The sequence below is a fragment of the Larimichthys crocea genome, chromosome XX, assembly GCF_000972845.2.
Source record: "Larimichthys crocea isolate SSNF chromosome XX, L_crocea_2.0, whole genome shotgun sequence".
NCBI lineage: Eukaryota > Metazoa > Chordata > Actinopteri > Sciaenidae > Larimichthys > Larimichthys crocea.
Window position 1 is genome coordinate 7914529 of NC_040030.1, and position 24249 is coordinate 7938777.

The 24249-nt window shown below is 41.5% G+C and overlaps 2 protein-coding genes across 5 annotated transcripts in view; one reads left to right on the plus strand and one right to left on the minus strand.

The window, feature by feature from the left end:
• The window catches only part of pcloa (piccolo presynaptic cytomatrix protein a), a 51319-nt gene extending 38593 nt beyond the window's left edge, over positions 1–12726 (minus strand). For all 4 annotated transcript variants that reach the window (XM_019266767.2, XM_019266759.2, XM_019266773.2 and 1 more), the window contains exons 1-3: positions 12255–12726; positions 9334–10240; positions 6740–7753 (exon numbers count right to left, since the gene is read on the minus strand). In XM_019266767.2, coding sequence (XP_019122312.2) covers positions 6740–7753; positions 9334–10240; positions 12255–12466 — 2133 coding nt within the window. In that variant the 5' untranslated portion in view covers positions 12467–12726. The remainder of the gene's footprint in view (positions 1–6739; positions 7754–9333; positions 10241–12254) is intronic.
• The window catches only part of LOC104928802 (E3 ubiquitin-protein ligase TRIM38), an 899066-nt gene that overhangs the window by 754481 nt on the left and 120336 nt on the right, over positions 1–24249 (plus strand). The gene's annotated exons all lie outside the window — the stretch shown is intronic.

Below are 24249 nucleotides of genomic sequence, written 5' to 3' on the forward strand. Positions count from 1 at the left end.
GCACTCATATTCTTTGTGACATCCCCTCATCCTCTTGATCCCTCTGTTTCTGTAACAGTATTCTCTGTGTGTGTGTGTGTTAGGCCTGTCCACCTCACATCACATTCAGATATAATCTGTCTGTGTTTGTTACTCATTTTACATCTCTTTTCCATTTTTTTCCCCTTATGTCTCAGTAGGATAGAAAATGTATGTTTTTCAGCTTGGATAATGCATGTGAGTATTTTCTAATTTCACACCTTATTATTTAATTGGATATGGAGTAAACAGGGGTTGTTTGTGACTAGGATCTTGTCTACGTGTCTCACAATCTGTCAGTCTAACAAGTGCCTTCCAGCTGCACTTCTTCTGGTATTTTCCATATTATCTAATAAGGATGAAAGGCAAAAAAAAAGTTAATCCACTTTACTCTCAGGTTTTTTTTAATTCACAGAAATGATTGCAGCCATTTCCTAATCCAGGCTCTGTTGCTGGCCTCACCGATTGAATATCAATTCTTATGAAGAAGGTCAGAGTCAGACACAGCAACATTCAGGATGTAAATACAACAGCCTGTGCTAACAAGGTAAGGGCCGGTGCCAGAATGTGTGTCTTTGCCTGCCTTTTTTTTTGCCTCTCCATCTCATCAGGACTCAGTGCTGGCTGGCATACATGATGTCTTGGCTACCACCCGCCCCACCCCTTCTTGGCACTAAAGGCTCAGTGGCTAAAATGCGGCCCTTTGCTAAGCATGCAAGCACAAGTTTATTAGGAAGGGGATAATTGGAGATCATTTTGGAGTGGAGCTGGAGTGGGAGCTGTGTAAACACGAAGAGAAGAGGCCATTTGCAGTGTTCATTTCAATCATAGCGGTTTCTAAAACAACGATAAACCACTTGTCATCGCTTGCGCAAGGTCCAATGGTGTGCGCAAGCACTTATCACTCAGGAAACACATGAGTTTATAATGTACAGTATATTCCTATTGATGTAACAGCATTCACGCTGCCAAGGGAACTAAAATATTTCTCCAAGTACAGACAGACAAACACAAAAACACCTTTATGTCTAAAAATACCATCCATTTAAAGCCTTCCAAGGTGGCCATGGAGGGGGGGCACTCTGTGTTTTGCCTGGTGCAGTCGAAAGAGCCTTTCAAAAAAGGAAGAAATATGAAAGAGGGAACACAAAAGAGCCTGGAGAGCCACAGAAACAGAGAGCTGCCCTGCAGGAGCTTGCGTTCCCCTCTTTGTGGCTCTTTTATGGCTGTGACTATTTCTGTACACTTTAGCCTCCTGGGCAAGTGATGGTAAAGCTGTGAGGCAACTGAACTGTATGGCCCAGAAACACACAAACGGGAAAACAGATTCTGCAGGTTACTGTACTCTACACGTATGGGTGTGTATTCTGTGTATGACCATGGAGGAAGCTTTTATCTGCCAGTGCAGACCCAGGATGGTTCAGTTTGTGGGTGGGTATTGTTATTCTGTGTGCACGACCACAGAATAACAACGAGGGAAGAAGACACAGGAAATACCACCACGCAGTGAGTGTGTGGTAGCATAGGACCAGAGCCTGCCAACAAAAACATGTATGCACATATGCATTTACATTTCATTGGACATCAGATTGACTTAGATTCATTCAGACCACACCAACTATAACAGTCACATGCCTGAACTCAACCCTCCAATGTTACTCGTTGTTGCCACAATGCATGAACAAATATTAGCTCTCACAATGTCATGAACATGAAAAATTAATGAAACAGTCTGACGTTTTCAGAAATACACTTGTTTGCTGCCTCGCCCAGAGTCAGACAAGAAATAGCATAGATTGATAACAATTACATCTTTTTTTTAAGATTATTTTTTTGGCCTTTTTATGCCTTTATTGATAGTACAGCTGAAGATAGACAGGAAGCAGCAGGAATTAGCCGTCCGATGCGGGATTCGAACTAGCGTCAGCTGCAGCGAGGACTATAGCCTCCACACACGGGGCGGCCGCTTAACCCACTACACTACCGACCGCCCCCGATAACAATAACTGCTAGGCTAGCATGATCAGTAAAAAATGTACACATCCAAAAAAATGTGCCAAAAAATGGGAAGATTTTTTGGACTCACTAACCGAAAGTGGCATTGTTAGTTCTGCACATTATCAATAGATGACTACATTACTAAGATACAGTGGTGTATCTGTATCTCCTTTTTTTTATCCGTATACAAAATATAGTGACACAGTGAGGTTGCCAGGCAGGAAGTTACTGTGTCCATAAAGCAGTATAACCCCTTGTAAAACCACAACACGACGATTAAACAAACCAGATATAACACGTCAGTATGTGTACCTCAGAGGTACTGATAGGTGAATCCTACCAGGCTACCTACCCTACCTGGCTGCTGACGGTAGCCTCACGCTTGCAGCGCTGTCACCATACAGCCACGAAAGTGTTTTTTTAATCTTCTCATGCAACTCTTGCCCAGAAAGCAAATAAGCATATTTCCAAAAATGTCAAATAAGATAGCTTTCGGCGCACTTTATGTTTTCGCCCCGAATGGAGCTCGGTTAGCATTTTCCTGTTTCCAGCCTTTGAGATAAAACAACTCCTTCAGATGAAAGTGATGTCAGGATGACCTATTTATCAAAATCTTCATCAGTCAATGACAAAATAATATTACCAATCATATTATGATCTTTATTTATATATTTGTTCAGGATAGCTGTTCTTCAAAACTGTTTGGAAATGAAGCATTTCAGTTGTGATGATCCTTAAAATGTTTAATCATTTATGCCAGGGAGACAAATTCATATAATACAGCAAAGGAGAATTTTCTGCTGAGTAAAATACCTTGTCAGCTATATGTTTGTGATAATGCAGTACTAAATATAAAAGTGAGTACAATGATCTTTCACGAGAGGTCTACAATCCAGTGAAAGATCATTGTAAATGACTCAAACAAAAATGCACTGATTCTTAAAAATTCAGCACATTGCTATGCAACTTACAAAGTAAACTGTGCAGGTGCATTCCGCCTTAATTACATCACCGTATTTATGATTACTTCTTAAGTTGCTTACTATTAAACGAACCGCAGATTGTTATTATGCTTCAAAATGAGAAACGAAATCAGCTGTGACTCAATAGACTTAATAACTTGTTTAAAAAAGAGAGAGATTTAATTGCTTTGCCTTGGTGTAGATGATAAGTATGTGGCTCGCAGCCTCCTCTCTTGAATTCAGGCTTGTTAGCAAAGTGGTGCCGCTCCCATTTTACGTAAGACTTCTCCAACGAGCACACTCATTACTGATAAGGGCAACATGACATGGAGTCTGAGCTACAATAACTGAGCAGCACTAGACACAGACACACATTTACAGACGTTCCTTACATCAAAGGGCGCAACAGTGAGAAAAGCGAAGGGATAGCACTACCAAGAAGAGTCTGACACGGAGAAGACACTTTGTTTAAAAGGTATAAACACTAAAAAAAACACTGGTATTAAGTGTGTCTCCTCTAATCCTTATAGAGGATAGAAAAATATTAAAGAAGACATGAAACAGAGAGAAATGATATAGAAAGATTCGACAAAAAAAGGGGAAAAGATGGACAAAGAGAGGGTTGTGATGGAAAGAACCTTAAAGGTGAGTCACCTGACTCTAGGATCAAGCCTCTATAGAATTAACAGGCTTCCTGCTGCCCTTTAAATCCTTTTAGGAAACGGATTACTCCTACACGCACACGTGTTGACAGGTATTCTCAACTGTGAGTATTTCACGGAAATACACAACTTTCATCCATAAAACAAGTCTTACATGCACACACACACACACATCAAAGTGGTGAAAAGTCATTCAAACAAGCAACACACCTACAGTGCGCAAGCTCCCAGCCAGCCAGATTTGCATCATACCGAACTAACTCAACAGTCTTGCAAGTGAAAACACTTTTCAGTTCCCACACACGCCGACAAACTCAGGTACACACACTCTGACCCACTCATGCGTCAGCGAATGAACCCCTACAGACAGCCGACACTGTGACAGCGAATGACACAGAAGCGAGGCACAGTATGTAGAGGGGGGGCGTAGATGACTCAACCAAGGTGGTGTGTGTACAGTACGTGAGTGCCTGTCGTCTACAGCCATATTCCACAAGGTGCTGCTGTTTTAAGATGCAACTTGTTCTGTTCGAGTTCAATTATTAACTGTATTTAATACAAGATGAGATTTAACACAAGATAGGTCAAAAATGATTCATCCACCTGGTACCAAGTTCTAACTACATCATTCTTTAAAACAAAACTAAGCTGACCGTTCTGGCTTTAAGACAGGATGGTGTTCAACGGACTAATCTATATCCAATTAGAGCATCAGTGGCTTGGATGCACATCTCTCCAGCGGAATTACATTTTCCCCATGCTTGGCCTCAATTAAGTGACTGTGCAATTCAGCTCCTCATTACTGCAGCAAGCGGGTAGAATTAAGAGCTCCAAACTCGAAAGAACTGGAGTCTTTAATAGCGCCGTTGCTACTGTAAACAAATGGCGGCCATCTTGTTTTGGAATGCCGCTGTGGGGAAGGGGACGGTTTCATTACTAATGTCAAACAAATGTAACACCAACATAAGAGTACATTTTGATTTTTGGTGTGGAAGATCACTAACATCAATAAGAATGTCATTCTAAGGAGTGGTCGGTAGTGTAGTGGGTTAAGCGGCCGCCCCGTGTGTGGAGGCTATAGTCCTTGCTGCAGCTGGCCCCGGTTCGAATCCAGCATCGGACGGCCATTCACTGCGTGTCTCTGCCCCCTGCTTCCTCATTAAATCATCATTAAAGGCCAAAAAAATATCTTTAAAAAAAGAATTTTCGGTGTGTATGATATATACAATAGTGGCATGTGAAAAACTTGATTAAGGAACAGTTTGACATCTACTTGTGTTAAATGATAGGACACCGCTCTCAAGTCTGTACGGTAGGTGAACTCTACGGTAGTGCGGTAGATGAAGCTATAGCCAACAGCCAGTTAGCTTAGCTTAGCAAAAAAAAACTGGAAACAACAAAAACAGCATTGCCTGGCTCAGTCCAAAGAGAAATATGCTTATTTCCTTTTTTTTTTTTAGCAAGAGTTACATGAGAAGACTGAAACAATGATAAATGTAAAGCTACCGTCAGCAGCCAGGTAGCTTGGTCTAGCAAAAGACTGGAAACTAGAAACAGCTAACATGGCTCATTAAATAACACATTAAATCTCATTCAGACACTCCTTAAATAAATTTAAGAGTATAAACAAACCCCAGTGTGGTTATGTGTGAGATCTCTGAAAGCTAGTAGTCCAAGCTGAGAAATGTTCCCCTTCTTTACAGTCTAAGCTGGATGTAGAATTGTGTGTAATGGACAGACATGGCAATGGTCTTCTCATCTAATTTTCTGCCAGAAAACAAGTGTTTGTATTTCCTAAAATGTCAATTCATTCCTTTGAAAGTTCACAGACTGCACCGTACAGACATACAAAATGTGTTCAGCCTTACATTCTGAAGGTTTCACCTTCATGTCTGTGTAATACTTATAGAAAGTAAAGACTTAGACCTGTCTTTTACAAAATAAAAGTTGATTTCCCGTGAGACTTTGGCGATCCTGTAAACAGTGTGGAGTTCACTCCCAGCTTATTTCCACCAGCCGCTACAGAAGTCTCCTCAAAGAGCCAGAAATACACAGCAGATTACTAAAGACACACTTAAACTTAACACACGAAGCTTGTTAACGAACACGTGAAACACATGTCAGGAGGATATAATTGAACATCAAACTCTAAGTGACCTATGGCTATGGGTGAGACTGTGTCGATTCTAAGTGACATACAGACAATAAATAGGATATTTCACATGGAATATTAAGTGGGTGTAGCATATGTGGATATGTTTTGCCTGCATGCTGAGAAACTGCTCAACCGAAAAGCACTTTCTGGCCTGTATTCCCATAATATACTGATCCTACACCATAGGGTACCATCTGTTCTGTGGAACTCAACACAGTCTTGTGATGTTGCTTCCATATCAGACAAAACACCACGGTAACACCAGAAAACCAGTCCCCACACCTCTGAAGATAAGCAGGCCAAAAGTGTTCGGTTTCCACGTCATCATTAGACTAGCTAAGTCAATGAACGGACACACTCATACACACAAACACACACACACGAACAAACATACAAGCATCATATGAACTCATACAAGCATGTATTAAATTTCACAATAAAAGAATATCGTAAATAGGACGAAATGTGTGCCTTCTGTACACATGGTATACACACAAGCAAGACATGGTCACACAATGTCAAACACGCACATGCAGAGTATTCAGTTTCAGAGTCAAGTGTCAATTGTTTGAAGTGCTCTTTGGTGATGAGACGTCCATTTAAACAACCTAATTTATCTTCACATTTCTGGCTGCCCTCTCTGCTAAAGAAAGCGTGATAGTAATGAGACTGGCATCTTAAAATGCAGCATAACTGACCACATGCACTCATTCAGTGGTCAAACGTGCATCTACTAGATGCTAGTGGGGGGAAAACACTGAAGAACTGAAGTCTGTAGCTCCTGATGGTATCTTTACAGTGACCTATTTCAATGAAACATCTAGAGGATGTTTGTGTTCTATTTATATATGACAGAATGCATAAATTACTGGTAGGTGCAGTGTGTTGGAAGCACAAGAAGCTGCAGGGCTTAAGACAGCTATAGTTCTAATGAGGTTTCTTACCTCTCCTAAATGGGGAGTAGGATTAAATCCACACAGATTGCACACTTTCTTCTTGCACTCGGTGCAAAGGCTGTAGTTGGGCATGTCTGCTGATCCAATGTTCAGATCCACGTTACAGAGAGGGCAGCTTTCCTTGGTTGTTGAGGTTGTGGCAGGTGAAGGTTGGGCTGCTGGGACATTCTCTTCCTGTTCCACAGAAATGGTTCTCGGAGGTTTCGTGAACTTAGCAGGTGGAGTGTCAGGTGCAGATTCTGAATCAGGAGGAGACCCAGGAGGAGAGAAAGGGGAGTCAGGTGCCGAGCCAGGGTCTGAATCTGGAGGAGAACCTGGTCCGGAGTCCATCAGGGAGTCTGAGGCTGACTGAGAATCTGATTTTTTCTCATCTTCTCCGCTAACAATATTGGTGGCTGAACTCAAGAGCGTCGATCCAAAGCTGAACATCTGAGAAGCAGCAGCGGGAGGTTTTGCTGATTCTGTCAACCCTCCAAAACCTCCAAACAACTTTCCAGCCACTGACTCCTCCTGCTTTGATGCGGCCTGCGCTTGAGGCTTCGATTCCATCAAACCACCAAACCCGCTAAACAGCTTCCCTTTAACGGACTCGGACGCTTGTGGAGCAGCCGCAGGAGGTTTGGCCGAGTCTGTTAAGCCTCCCAGACTGAACCCCCCAAAGAAGCTGGACTCTTGCTTGGCTTTAGCGGGAGACTGCTGGGGACTGGACTTCGGCTGAATGGGGCGGCCTGTCTTGGGGTCTATTTTAGGGGATCCTCCCACTCCTGGGGAAAGTGGTCCAGGAGAGGTAGGACCTGGGGATTTCTGCCTCGGTGTTGTTGGCGGTGTTAATCCATGGTCAGTGGTACTCTGCTGCTTTATCAGCAGCTTGCCAGGCTTTCCAGGTGCCTGTCTCTGGGGAGAGGGTGGGGCAGAGCCTTGTTTAGGTTTTGTCATTCCAGGGGGATCCATGCCTCCCATCGCTCGCTGCATCTGGCAGTTCAGACACAGCCATTCTTTGCCCTTTTGCACAAGACAAAGAAGACAAAACAAAAGTTAGATTTGACTGGAACAAATTTCCACAGACATCAATGGCATGTGCAATTACAGTACACACACAGTCAAGCATAACCAATTAAAGCCCTGGAATAAGTGGTTTCTTTTTGTTTAGCCTAAAATAAATACAAATTTAAAGACATGTCCATTAATTAGTGTTTCAAATGATGTTGAATCCTGTTTTCACCAGCCTAATTGCGTCTTATAACATGAGAGTTAATACCAATACAAATCTGGCAAAAAAAGGCACTTATATATTTAGACAATAATGAAATGTGATTTTTAATATGAAATGTTTGCTTCTAAATTGATTTTTTAATGGTTATTGCTACCCATGATTGTTGCAATTCAGTCTAAACCAGATGATTATCAATAGACTGCAAACAGAAAGACAAGTACAATTCATGTGCCAATACTGTTGACTGTTTAATTGTCTGTTCTGACCACACAGTATATTTCAACACCTATTCCAAAAGAGAAAAAAAAAACACCTGGCTACACCACAGTGCTCTTTGTTTAGTGTACAGGATATCTCCTTGGTTTCCACTGTGTGCAAACCACGTTGTTTAGAAGGGCCAATATTGACAATTTGATCACTATCTAGAACAGAACAATGTGCGTATTTTTGTGTGTAATGGTCCTTATTGCTTATAACCTAAATAGAGATGAGGTCATCGTATATTGTAACCGCAAGCAGCATTCAATTTCTTATTCTATATTAAAAAACAAAGAGAATCCACTTCCTGAACTGATCAATCTGCTAAATAACTGTCACCAATTGCATAGTACTATCTGCATATTAACAAATCCCAAGAAGAAGCTCAAGCAGAAGGAACCAGTCATTCTGCTGTGCAGTAATCACGGCCCACCAGCATCTACCGTCCATGTGTGACGGAGTGTCCTCACAGGCTGGCACAGTATCTTCCTGTGGCCATGACATGAGTCACCTTGATCAACATTCCCTGGGTCCATATGGTCCCTCTGTTTCTCAAATCGTGTGCCACTCTTATGAGATACACTCCCTTCGCCAGGCTTAGAGGAACAGCAATATGCTGCTAAAAGGCTGAATTTAGCTACACAGGAAAAATACTGTCTGCGTCTCAACAAATTATTTGGCCATTTCAGAGAATCTCCTCTTTCTGTATCACAAAATCATTTTAAGATGTTGGTTAAACTGTAAGAAAAACAGATTTTTCAGTCTGAATTCTGGAGTAAATGAGCTTTTAGAATAACATCTTTGCAGTGTAATGTGGACTGAGCAAACTGACTGGGTATTTTGATATTTGAAAATTTAATAATGTGTGACCTTTCCCACCCTCTGCCATCAATAACACAAACTGTCTTCTGTGTTATTAGATAAATGCCAGTGTATCCGCCAGCTTCGTTTGAGTATAGAATATTTATCATGTGGAAAACTGACAGCTACGTATACGAAATGCTCATGTCACTGTAAGTCATTACTTCAATAAGGTCACATCATGAAATAATTATAAACTATTTTTTAAACTTTGAAAAGAAAAACATGAAATAACTAATCGCTGTCTTACCTCTGAATCTGGCGGGCTGAACCCACAGAGGCTGCAGACCTGGTTCTTACACTCAGTGCAGTTATTGTAATTAGGTGGGTCTTTAGATCCAGTGTTCAGCTTGGTGGTCTTACACAGTGGACAGAGTCCTCCTGCAGGTTTCCCAGCCTCCTGCTGACCTGGAGGCCCTCCATTCTTCGCTCGCTCTCCAGGATGAGCCCCAGGGCCTGGTGGTCCTTGCTGTTTGGGTCCTTGTTGAGGGGGTCCACCTTTTTGCTGGGGAGGGCCACCCTGTTTGGTGCCTTGACCTGGTGGTCCCTGACCTGGTTTTGGGGCCTGTTGCCCTGGGGGTCCTTGGCCTGGTGGTCCCTGACCTTGCCTGGGGGCCTGCCCAGGTGGTCCTTGGCCTGGGGGACCCTGGCCTGATTTGGGCCCCTGACCTGGTGGTCCCTGACCTTGCTTGGGTCCCTGCCCTGGCTTTGGCCCTTGTCCAGGAGGACCCTGACCCTGTTTCTGAGGTCCTCCCTGTTGTGGGCCCTTTGGACCTGGCCCTTGCTGAGGACCCTTGCCTGGTGGCTTTCCTCCCTGCTTGGACTCAGGTGTATCTCCCTCCTCATCCCCAAATAGTCCAAATTTGGGCATGTTGACAGAATCGCCCATGGAGGATATGGAGGAGGTCATAGCACTGAGCGGGTTGGCCCCGCTGAGGAAGCTGGAGCCAAACATGCCTGACTTAGTCTCTGGGTCTTTTGGCTCTTGCCGGAATCTGGATTCAAAAAGGCTTAGGGATGAGGGGCTGCGGCCCGGAGCGGGCCTGCCAGGTGGACCCTGATTGAAGGCGTCTACAGTGCGGCTCTTACTGAGACCTGTAGGGCCTTTGGAGGCCCCTACCTGCTGGGGACGATGCTGGGCATCAGATTCTGACGGTCTGAAAAAGAGAGAGAGGGAGAAAATAGAGACTTAGTCAGCTGTTATCGCTATTATTGTTCGTTTGTGTTTACTTTGGCAAAGTGAGAAAATCTTAGAAGCTTATGAATCCACACCAACCCAGCGCCAAAATAAAAACAACAGCTCTAACTGTTAACAAGAGTTTCTACAATATACGGATTTATCTGCCTTATCTCTTAATTTGTCATTGTAATTTACAGACTGACTTTAATAAAGTGCTTGTCTACCAAGACTATGCGATAAATGAGATTATATTCTGATTTAATTTAAAGTAACACCAACTATGTTTTTTTGTGTTTTTTTTCATCTTTGCTAACTCCACATTAGCTTCATTGTCCTAATAATAAAAGGTCAACACCATGGCGGTAGCTCTTTGTAATCGAAGGCCCTTTCCAACACATCACTGAACACAAAATGTGTAGGCAGCAGCCCTCGGGTAAAGCTGACAGGAAAGTGAATACCGCTGAATGACATAGAGTGTAGATCACTGAGATAGAGAGGGAAATGCTCATCTCCATTGGGGTTGGGGGGGAGTAAGCTGAGACATCTTTGTTAGCTGAGGCAGAGCAACATACACAACACACACACACACACACACACACACACACACACACACACACTGCTAGCCACAAGCGTGAAAGCGCAGACCTTTAGAGGAATGCATCAACGCTATGATTGGATGTTATTGTGTGATGATGTGCAACATTCACTAAGACCCTGCTGCCTTGTTGTCTGAGATGAATTACTATCCCTAAGCAATAAAGTTTAATGCTGTAATCAATGCAGCATTTGATTATTATTATTATTATTTTTTCTTACAATCATCACTGAGTAGTACATGACTTCCAAACGTTATAAGTAGAGGTGTTGCAACGCCTGCTGTGGGCCAATCCACTGCAGCGTGTATTTCAGCACCACGGACAGCGACCCGTTCCGGAACTGATGCCTTCACGACACGAAAATAAAATCCGTACTTTTACATTTAAGAAAAAAATAATAATCAGAAAGCAGCAGGAGTGAAGCCTATGAGTGATGACATTATGGCTGCTGTTCTATTTATAGTCATATTAATATTGATGCACCCCTCCCCCCCCTCACATCTTTAGCTCAGATATAAATAACAATTCTTCCTTCAATACTGGGAGCCAATTAACAAAGATGACATGATGTCATGATCAGATATCGAGGAATCTTTCGCGATTATATACATTTATTTCAAATCTGATGCATTATGGGGCTTGTAGGATATTGTTTTCATTGGCATCTTTCGATCCATCGCTCCATAACACAGCACATCTCCAACACAACCAAGAGCAGACAGTGTAATTGGCTAAATTAAAGAGCCACACACAGCTGGTAAAGGGTAAGGTGGTGAATTGTTTAGTTGGGTGTCAAGGCGTCGTTCAGATGAAGAAGGGAATAAAAAAAAAAAACACACTAGGCACGACAGATTTTCTTACCCAGCAGGCATTTCGAAAATTTCGCACAAATACTGGAGGTGTGTCTCTTACGCTGTGATCTCACACACACACAGAGAGTCAAACAATTCAGACTCGTTTCAAACGTTATATCTTTCCAAATATCACTTAATTATTAAAAACAATGCATGTGCATCCGCGTGAAAACAGCACATACATGACGTTTAAAGCGACAGATTATGATCAGGAGAGTGCACGGACAATATTAGACCTGCATCAGGCGAGAAAGAGCTTTTTTTTTTTTTTTTTTTTTTTTTTTACAGCCATGCAAGATCATCAGATGTTAATGATAATCCATTACATGCAGCTCTAAGAATGCACTCGTTTCTTGACGCGGTTGGGAGGATTTTAAAATGGGCGTGAACTGCCTTCTTTTAAAGCATCCTTCCAAATGATGCTGCACACTTCCACCACAACACATCCTCTCCTCGCCTGCTTGATGTTTGGTATTTTAAGTGTATTAAAAAATATATATAATGCTAGAGAGGAGGGGGTGGTAGAGAAAAAAAGCCCTGCCTTCGTGCAGCTGCTGCGCCCCCGGGCTGCCTGCTTTGCGCCCTTGACATCGCCGCGGCGAGCTGCCTCCTCTCCTCCTCGGTGAGTTCACTGAGGTTGACCGGAGTCCCTTCAGGGACCCGGACAAAGCCACCCTTCCCGTCAGGTGCCAGCCCCTCTGGTAGCCCAGACGGCGGCCCTTCGCCTCCTTCCAGGCTCGCTTCGTTCCCCATGATCGACCCCTCCCGTCCACTGTATTCGGATCAATGCACGATCCAAAGCCACCTCTTCGCGTTTTATTATGTCCAAAGAGCGAAGCGGCGAAGACGGTGTCCCTCGGTGTGTCGGAGCATCTCAGATCATTTATCATCAGCTGTTCTTCTCATCCCCCGCGCTGTCTTTCCATTTCCCTCGCTTCTTCTTGTTTTTCTGTGTCGCGCATCTCTGCAGCTGTACACCACAGTTAGCACAGTTTTTCCGTGAGGGGGGTCTCTGGTTTACTATTGCTCACAGTCACACAAGGTGGCTTCCGGGAGATTTTACAAAATAAAACCCTAATTAAGCAGCATTGATGTAGGTAGACAGGTTTGTGTAATTGAAAACACACTTCTACTACATAATGCATAACCTGAAATTAACTGATATGTTAAAAAATATATAGATTTGTATAGAAATTATGAAGGATAGGCCACACACAAGAAAAACTAATCCAAAAATATTTAATATAAAAAAAATCAGGACGTTATTTCTGTTTTTCTTTCACCACCTTAACACTTCATTCATTCTTTCCTCAATTATAAAATACAAAGGCTTTTATTTTGAAACCAAGCTTGTTTCACTTCCCCTCCTTTCTACGTCACACTGGTCACCTTGACGCAGATCCTCCAGCACACCGCGCATGTCCCGCCTCTGACAGGTGATCAGAAGACATCCACGGAGGAAAATATGTTTTTTAAAGGGGACTAACTCAAGTAAATGTGAATTTTTAAAATGTGCTTTGATTGTTTCAATGAGTCGAGGCTGGAGGAGGTCAGAGGGGATTTTTTTTAGATTTAGAAGATTTTAAAGTAGGAAGAGCTGTAAACACTGTTTGTGGGTCAAGTATCTGGGGCTCCAGCGACAGGCTTGTGGAAGTTCATATATACTGTATGAACACACAACACCTCTCTGCAGAAGTCTCTCAGATGTCCCAGGATTTATTTATAATATAAGTGTGTATACCTTTATCCATCCAGGACCAGCCAATCAGATCACGGAGCGACAACAAAAACAAAGACTAAAGAATGATTTTTAAAATGACATATTTCATTTTAGAGGAAATTGCCACCATAAAATATTCAAAATCACAGATAAGACATCTGCGATGACTCATGGCATAAATAATATCTCATGCTTTGTTGGTTTTTTCTTTTTTTTTCAGCTGGCAGTTGTCTCATTTTGTATCGAAACCTTTTATATTCTCAAATATGTTAATGTTGGCAGATGCACGCGGGGAAATCAGATTGAGATAAATCAGAATGAAATATTTATCTCCTCCCCTCTTGTCTAAAATTGATTGCTTGTGTTATCGTGGAGAACACACCATGCGATTAAATTAGTGTAATATGAATGCCCACTAATGAAAAGACAACACAGAGGCTGCAGCTATGTTGCATCTTTAAAGCACAACACTTTACACTGCAATTGCATTACATCAGCTGTAACGTGAGTGCAAAACAATCCTACAGTGTGTTTAGCTGCACTGTACTGAGAATATGCACAACCAGTCACCAGATCCGATGCGTAGGATATTAAAATACGTCAGCTCGGCTGTACATCAAGCAGATGTGTTGCAATATGACAGCGAGTGCTCATTTGCTGTGTTTGTCTGTGGAGCTCTGGGGCAGATGTGTCCTCTGTGCACCCAGCAGCTCAGAGCCCTCTGTACCTGGGCACGGGTGGACAGGAGGAATTGGGGACTAGAATTTGTACCATGGGGGAATACAGCCAAAAAATAATATTTATGCTTTTACATCATTTTTTTTCTTACTACATGGGAAAGCTTCTGGATAAAAGCATTAATATGACACTAGAAATCATCACTGAAAGCAAAAAGCAGATGTAGTGATGAGAGCACCTGCATGTGGGATGTTAGAGACCAGTGACTTGAAAGTCTAACAACAAAATGCAAAAGTGGAATCAATGCACAACAAGTTAATGTATGTGCATTTTGTTAAAGATCCAGTGTGCAAGATTTAGAGCATCTATTGGCGGAGTATGGCAGAAACGGAATATAATATTCATACATATGTTTTCATAATGTAACTTGTCTTCTCACCCTAAGTCAGCAGGGATTGGCTCCAGCCCTCTGCAACCTTAATGAGGATAAAGCATTTACAGAAAACAGATGGATGTTTTCATTTGTGTATAATCATCTGAAAATAGGAACTGTGTTTTTGTTCGATCAGAATGAGGCTTTTATATCTACAAAGGGAGCGGGTCCTCTTCTACAGAGTCTGATAAAGAGATAAACTGAACACTATCTCTGAAAAGGGCTTGTAGCATTTTTTATGAGTTCTGTGTCCGCTGAGGGTTCTCCTACACGTGTTTGGTATCTGAAACCTCACGGCTAGATGCCACTAAATCCTACACATTGGACCTATATAGAAATGGTTTGACATTTTCAAAGTATTAAACTATTCCTTTAATAATTGGTCATATGTGAATATGCAGTTGACATTGCAGCCACAGGGTTCAAATCTCAAATCTCTTGGAAGGATGCTTTAAGGAGGCAGAGAGCCCATTCACCCTCACTGTTTCCTTTCCTGCTTTGCCTCCTTCCCTATATATTCTTTCTTCATCAGCAAATTTAGAATATTTTCTTCATTTCCTTGGCCTTCCTATGTATAGATATGCCTCATTGTTTATAGTTGCCTCCTTCTTTCTTTTCAGTCTTTGTCCTTTGCTTCTCTTCCTCCTCCTCCTCCTCACCTTAGAGTATGTGTATGTGTAGGCAGAGGTGAGTTTTGGTTTCTGTCTGCAGTGATAAACGATGGTAGTGTAGCGATTGCTCTCTCCCCACCCCTTCTTCCCACTGACGGCTGAAGCATGGCCTGATTGTCTCCATGCTGTGAGGCGGAAGCGGCCTGAACATCCATACTCTCTCTCTCTAATCTCCCACTCTCTGCGTCTCACCCACACTTTAGCATAAACACACTGACTGAAGCATCCAGTCATGCAAAAGCAAACGCAGTCACCCAAACAGACAGACGGACGGACGGACAGACAGTCACACGAACGCGCACAGGTGTAAACGCACAACATCAAACACAGGCCTGGGGACAAGCAGTCTCTGAGGCATGTGCAAGCCCAGCAAGTTATTCACACACACTCATACACCTGCATGCTGTGTACACAGAATAGATGCACTAGCACGATGCCCTTTAAGCATATTTCTGTCAGAGAGTAAACAAAATATTGCATTTTTTCCTGTGGTCAAATATGTAATAAATCCTACTTAATTAAATGCACAGAAGAAAATGTACCTCAAGTCCTGTGGGCCAGCTCCAAAGGGTCACAAGTTCATTCAAAGTTGATTCATTTTACAAATATTAATTTTTTAGATGTGTATCTAAGGAGAGTTTTACCTTTTTGGGCCTTGAACAGAAATATCTGAGAGGTTTTGAGGGAAATGTCTCTTTGATGGGATAAATACATTATAAAGACATGTGAAATGTGACAAGGGGCCCCAGCTAGACTGCTTTTTTGTCAGGGGTCACAAGGTCAGGACCCACTGGTTAAATCATTATTAATGCATTGTGTCGTTTCATCTTATTATGCATTTGTTTGAATACAAAATCTAATTGTGAAATGTAACCACGGATTATAGCTGTCAGATAAATGTAATGGAGTAAAATGTACAATATTTCCCTCTGAATGTACTGCAGTAAAAGTAAAAAAAAAGTACTATAGAATTGCAATACTTGTAAAATACAGGTACCTGAAAATCGCACTTAAGTACAGTAGGCGTATTTAGTTGCTTTGCACTTCTGAACTCCCGGACATTTACAGTTTGTGTTAGATGCATTTGTGCTGTGTAGTCTGGCCCGTGTAACTTGAGTCTGGTAACCAGATAACACACACTGCACCGTTCATTAAATTTGAATAGTCAGCTGGGGTATGAGACACTAACAAAGACAATTTCTTGTGCTGCAGTTGAGCTACAAACCTTTAAAGTAACCAACAATATCTTCCTAAACACCATAAGACAATTCACCAAAGACCTCCCTATGGATCTATGATACTTTTGAGACATACATGTAACACAACAGCTCATTTCCCCCTGTGATAGGTTGAGTTTTCATCCAAGCAAACTACTAGAACCTTCCTAGTTTTAACAGAAACAAGTGGTTATTTCTCCAAAAGACAAGCGGAAAATAGTCACATACCTTCAGTGTTAATGTGGTGTGTATCTGGTGGTATCCTTTAGGTTGGATGTGTGCGATGAGGTGAAGCAGCTCCAGGGTGATGGTGCACTTGCAAGTGATGTTTAATTTCTAGTATATTAGAACTGAGCCTTCCTCATCCCTATTAGCGAGCTGGCACACGACTAATTCTTCCCTCAACGTCAATTTCTCTTGACCAGCGAGACACTGCGGACTAAAAATACCTTTAAAGTCACAGAGGCTTCCTCCCTTTCCTTAGTCAATCTTACTATCTGATACGTGCATGCGCACCGGGACACGAGTAGGCATGCTCGGGTGCACCTGACGCCAACACACACACACACACTGACACAGACAAAGACGCACTCATGCACAGAGATAAGAGGTCCCTCTAATCCTCTTTACTTCTGAGAGATAGGCCAATCACAGACTGCTCTGTACTGTAAGCTGTTTTCCTGTACACACTTGTGCATGAAGTCCTGCTGGAACTCTCTGCTGTATTTGAGGGTTAAGTTAACTCACTGGCAATCAGCTTGAACCAACAGAACAAACGAGCAGAAAAAAGGGTCCTAAATCAATTATTCATCGCTTGCCAAGCTACATTTTATCCTCAGAACACTTTCCCTCACAGCAGCCACAAACATCCCCTAAAGCTTCACCGAGAAGCCGTAACACCTCCATCTGTTGAATCCAGTAAACACAAACAAGGGAAGTGTGTGATATAACTGCTGCATTACTGAAAACATACATTGCAGTGTTGGAAAAAATAGGCCATATTTCTCTCTCTCATAGCTTGTGGAGGCTGTTTCCTTCCTGAGAGTTCTCTGTGAATAATGTTCTTCTCTCCCCGAAGACACACAAAAGGCGTCTGATTCAGAGACTCGACACAATGCCCGAGTTACACAAGTCCCTTTTGTTTCATACAAACACACATTGAATACACAGCCCCTAGCATGCAGAGTGAAGGAAGACGTATGTGAGCTGACAAAAAGCTGGAATTAATGTCTGGCCCTGAGATTTTATGACGTGACATGTGCAAAATATTGTTAACCTGTGCTGGGAGCTAAATCACACAGGATGTGCATCAGTTGTGTATCACGTCTTCATCTACATCTCCCCATCACGACTGAAGAGGATTTCAAACGCCTCTAATTCTGCTGTCCGTCTAAAGCGGTCCTGAGATTTTATCTTTCAAGGGTAAAGATCATTTCTGGACAGTGAAACATCTGAAATCAGTGTCTGTGGGGTTTATCTCAAGGAGGTTGTTTTGGTTCATGGGTGAAGGGCGTGAGAAGGACACTTTAACTTGTAATGGGACTGTTAATAGGATTTACTAATCACTGTCTAAAGCTTGGCTTCCGGTCCAGTGGCTGGCTGGTGTAACAGCAGCGTGGCTTCCTTGCCAATGAAAGGTGCAGGGGGAACAGTGAGGTCAAAAATATCGGTAAACACAAAAATCTATTATTGTAATCACATATCTAAATAGCCAGAGTCTTACCAGTCTCTATTTTGTGCTCAGTCGGTGTGAAGCACTCTCTTCCCACAGATCACTCAGACAGTGTCGCAGTTCTCTGATGCCTTGTTTCTTGGAAGTTTTAATTCCTGAGAGTATACCAGTCATTGTCTTTGTCTGTTCAATGGAGACAGCTCATGTCAGTTAACAAGGTTTTTTACCATGTATTCTAGACAATCTGCTGCAAGGAAAAAAAAAGAAATAACCACTGGACGATATTTTTGGAAAAAGACCCATGAATGGACAAAGTATATCTGTGGATGATCATCTTAAAGAAATAGATTTTTGCGGATTATATTCACTTTTTTCCTAAGTTAGATCAGGAGGTCTTATTTATTTAACCTACAAAAACTGAGATGTGGGAATGACACATGGTGGTTATGTGCCACAATCGGGACGGACAAAAAACATCGTACCTTGAGCTTTGACCCTCTTGCTCATGTATCCGTTGTAAAATTTGATGTAAAAAACATACAGGTTTGGAACACAGCTCCCTTGGCGGCTGAATCAATGTATCTTCTGCTGTGCAGAGGATTATGGGCCAGAAAAACCAGCTGGATGCAGTCGGTCAACCTGGGTCATACTAATTATTTTTCTAACATGGTTGTACAGTATGGGTACTGAAATGCAGCTGGTGTGTCTGTTCCTAAAATATGTAAAATTGTGCCTGGAAGTGTATTTTGTTTAAGGGCTTTTATTTTGTCATATCCTTTAACTATGCAAGTATCAAATTTTGAAGGGAGCTTCATCGAAGAACTGATAATTACTCAAAAGGTAACAGGAACAGTAAAAGGTACAGGGTTGAAATGTATTGCCTTTCTCTGCGTTTCTTTACTTTTCTCTCCTGCTCTTACATTGATTTATTGCAGTGCATGGAAAACAAATAAACAGTGTTACACCATCACTCAAGGCTTTTCCTTTTTCTTTTTCCTTTTTTATTTAGTGTGAAGCTACACCTGGTGTCACAGTGAGGTTGCCAGGCAACCAGAAGAGACTACAGGAAGTGTTTCGGGAAAGCAAGGAATAGACTTTTTTCACAGCAGCCAATTTGACATGAAATACTGTATCTGTACAAGGGTCAACGCAGGTTACAATGATGACTAATTAACGCTCTGTTCCATTTATTGCGGCAGAGCCTTTCCAGTGAGTCAGCAGCAGAACTCTGACTCTGTTTGACCTGAATGGAACAGGATCTTAATTAGTATTATTGGTAACGCCTGTGTTTACCATTCATGTCAGAATGGCTGCTGTGAAAAAGTCTGTAGTCCATCACCCAAACCTTCGTAAAAAACACATTTTAATTTTACATTTCCTTTTTTGTACAGATCAAACAAACAAATTGCAGTGTGGTAATTATTGAGTATTACTAGTGTTTGTAGAAAGATGTTCTTACCTTTAGAGCCAGGTTTGCTGTTCTCCCACCATCTCCAGTCTTGCTATGCTATGCTATGTTTTTGTATACACTAAATATGTTGGAAAATAGTTGCTGAAAACATGTTAAAAGACTTTGAATGATATATTACTGAAATGTGGAGTTAGAGGTTAAAACAGTTTTTCACCAGTTTTCAGTCCAGGATTTTGTGGGCGGTCCTTAAAGGGTGGCTCGATGACACGCTGAGGCCACCCTGATCATAACTCTGCACCCCCAGCAGAGGGATAGAGATTAATTCATCTCGCTCAGAGTGTTTCAAAGTTAGTCATGTCATTTTCTGAACTCATCTGACACGTTTCAGTCGCTTCAAAATTGCTGCTTGACTGCTCCCATTCAGCGGACACGCCCCCACAGTCCTGGAGCTCAGAACACTGCTCATTTCTACCTGATTTTGACACCTAATTTCATAAACTTGTTATTTTTAATCAGTCAAATTTGTTCTTCTTTAGTCTGACAAACTCAGAACACATATTTATTCTCACTTTACACAGACTTTAAAGCATCTCCTGCCACCTCTCCCCAGACATTCTCCCATTTTCCCCAAAATGTTGAACTATTCCTTTCATTTTAAAATTGCTATAAATATTCTGATATAGTTCTTTAATCAAGCAATGTTCTTAAACAGCAACTAAATAGTGCCATTGTTCAAATATAATTGCCCTTTGGTGGTATGTTATTGCCATATTAATATCTAAAATGGCTCACATCTGACTTGTGCCTTACATTTCATTTCATGAGAGAAAACCCTGAAAAGCGTGGCTCACCAGTATAATAGATTTGTGTTATCTCCTCCTCTCCTCATCTCCCACTCTCACTCCACATTCCACTTCATCATTTTTCTTAGTGAATTGACGGCAGCTGACATCTTAACTAATGCTGCTCCAGGATCTAATGGGCTGATTCATCAGTAGCGGAAGAGGACTGGGAGTACTCCTTTAGAGAGAGAGAGAGAGAGAAATAAAAGCTCATTTTAGAGTAAAAGGGTTGAAATATAATGTCAAAGTAATGTGGATTTGAATGCCAGTAATTCACACACCACCACCCCCTTGCAGTTTATGAATCATTAACAACACACACCTGTTGTCAAGGTAGTGCGTCATAGCCGGTGACATCATCAGTTTGCAATGAGGGGGTAAGTCCCTTGTGTTCAGCACGACCAAACACAAATGAGTCACACTGAAAGCAATTTCAAATGTGTGCATGTACATACAAATAAACAAACAGATCACACACAGTATGAAACTAACAAGGGGGTTACATAAAATACTCTCCTTGGGAAGTGTTCCAAATATTGCCTCAGCTTTAATAAAAACATTTTTTTATTATTTCTTGGCTTGTAAAGTTACTGAGCTGATATTAGACCAGAAAGCTTTGGCAGTCCTGGATGATTTACCAAGTCCTTGAATGTAACTCTGCAGCCCAGTGTGAATCAGTATTCTCTCTCCGGAGACAGACAGGAATAGGTCATTGATCACCTCATCAATCCCAAGCAATCAGCGAATGGAAAGTGTATGAGGTCAAGCTGGTGGGAGTCTGTTTTTATCAGCGCCTGGCTGTGTAAGGTGTCTCTGTTTATGACTCCCAACCTTGTAGCTCTGTGTTGAGGAGGTGGGATCACAGCCATAAATCATGGCTTCTTAACAACAGACATGGAAACAGCACTCCCAGAGGTCATTCCATACACAGTGAAGCCCCAAAGGAATACATGTGTAGAGCATGCATGAGACAGAGCATAGTTACATGATTAGTATTTGAAAGTGAAAGGTAAACATGGCAAAAAAAAAGGGGACTGGATGGAAATTATTGATGTGGGGAAAGGGGCTGAACCTTATGTTTCAGTATTTAAAACAAAACAACCTTCCCTCAGACTTCATCTGACGATTACTTTCTCCATGAATTTGTAGATGAGGAAAAAAGTGAAAAATGCCCATCACAAGTTCCTAAAACCCAACATGATGTCATCAAATGTTCAAAGAAGACTAAAACGTAAGGCCTAATAGGCATTAAGCTGCCAATCAACTAAATGATTAATCAACTAATGGTTTTATCGCTGTCATTAATTTTTTATTTGGACCTTTCACTTGACTTAGAAAATGCTACCCTTGAGAAATACCCTCCCTTTAATCTACACAACAGTATTGTATATAGCACAATGACTCACTATGTGACTGCAAGATTCAAATCATAAAGATAATCATTTATTTTTCCCATGTTTTTTGTTTGTTCTTTACTATTAATCTGGAAGGGAAATTATATATAAAACATACTGAACATAACCTTCTCCTTTTCTGACTTTCCACCTCTTTTCATACAGTCCCTAAGTCTGTTGTCATTTTTAAAAGGACGCCGTGTCACAAACTGGGGCGTGCAGTTTGAAAGAATTGGCATCAAACAGGCATGCAGAGTTACCAAAAGATGCCATTCAGAATTGATTTTCAGCATTGGCTTGCATTATGGAAAATGTAGGATCCAGCATTTTTGGAGCTTGACCCATCAAAAATAGACTGAGGTGCTGGAGCGATACACTGTCGAAGCTCAGTGGATAAAAGAATCTGTGAAGATTGTGTTTATTTTGTGAACTTTCACTTAGAGACCTTCTTCAGGGCAAAACAGGTCCCAAATGAATGCAGCAGCACACAGGGTGACTTGATTAGCCTTTAATGCACAGCACTTGTGTCAATCAGTTGGACTTGTGTGGTTAAACATCAAGGGACTTGTAGTTCTGGGTATGCTGGAGCTTGGCCCATACAATGGACTAAAATTCAGGATATCTCAGCATCTATTGCATCAAGTTTAACCACTCTTTTTTTATGTGCAATACTAAAACTTTAAAGAGCTTAAACTTCACTGACCATCAAACACATGTAGTTCAGCCGAGCTTTGCTAAACAACCCTACAGAGCCTTAGTTTAAATTCTAGTGGAGATCCTGAAGACGACAGATATGTTGGGCTTACTTTTTGTGTCTAAAAGAAATAAAATGGAGTCTTGAATACTTCACTGAGTCTCAGTGTAATCATCACACAGTATAACAATATGCAGCATATGAGATATTGTAGGCTATTAAAACGGAAAACTGATTCTTAATGTTGCGAAACCTCCAAAATAAAGGTCATTTTGTATAATACAGTAAAAGAAATGTATAAAAACCCCCAGAAATGAACAATGCAATATGCAAATACAAAAAAGAATGTGGTCACTCATAAATTGAGCATAAATGCTAACATGCAACACATCATGCTTACATATATTTTTAGTGCAATCAGTGAGGAGAAGGAAGAGCTGCTGCTGGAGAACACAGTTGTGGCTCAGTGGGGTTCGGTCTTAATGGAAAATGTCATCTATCATCAAGGAGAGCGGCTGCGTATCTGATCCCTCCCCAGTTGCCATGGTTTCTGAGGCAGCTGCCACTCACCTGCTAATAATTTCTAATAATTACAGGATCACTTGAAGATTAGTGCGTTGCACTTTGCAGTTCTTTTGTGTGGCACACCTTTAAAGCCCACGGCCGTGAGTTACCACACACGTTTATGAACACCGTGTGCGGTTTTCACGGCCGCAGCTTACTCAGCTGAACTTCAGAGTGAAAGAGTGGATGGAGCTGAGAGCTTTACAGAACATCAGCTCAAATGGAGGGAGATGAGCCGGCTCTTGAGAGGGAAATAAGGACGCGAGGAGAGCTTGAAAGTGAGCAGAAAACAACAGAGATTCAGAGGAGAATAAAGAACATTTACGCAGATCTTCATACAGAATGAGTGAACATGAGCTGAAGAAAGCAAAACAGTATATTCTGTATAATTAATACACTGTGGTGGTAGAGAGGTGGAGGAGTAACAGCGAGTTCAGCAGCCTGCTGGTGTCTTGTCCTGCTGTTGACCTAAATCTCCTCTCTCCTTGCCCACAGACTTGATTTCCCACAATCCCTTGGGCTAGCTCCTGGGCATGAAGGAATGAGTCAGAGCTTCTGAAAAGAGCCTACTTTCAAGATTCGTGAGGAGCTCGGGACATGCATATATTCCACGTGCACAAACACATTTAAATAATGTGTGTTTAGCTGAAGGCGACATGAAGACGTGTTTGATATCAGTTTCTCTCTTCTTCCCTCCAGCAAACACACAAACACATACATACACTGTGATATGCTGTAAACAGTGACATATAAATATGGTACTGATGTCCTCTGATCATGGTGTTATAATAAAAGCCAACCAGTCATATGTTGCATGCTGCCCTGAGTTCAGAAATCGCCTCTGAGGATCCTGCCATTAGTCAAATGAAAATGTGAACTGGATTTTCTAGTTTCAGTTGAATAGCTTTTAAAATATTCATCTAATTCAATGCAAAAGTTTTATAACACCATAACACCAAAGTGAAAGAAAATGATTAAAAGTTAATTTCGTATCAGTTCAATTAAAAATGTAGCAAAGTTTTGCACCCGAAAATTAAAACTAGATTTTTTTTTCATATGCAAATATGAACATCTTTGTCGCTGCAGTACTACTACTGTTTGGTTATGTCTGTCCAGAAAATAAGTAATTGTATGCAAATTAAGTAATAATTCAAGAAAAAAAGTCAGAATATTAGTAAAGAGAACCTAATATGTTATCTGCAAATGTGAGTTAAAATGTTATTCCTTTTTGTTCCTATTA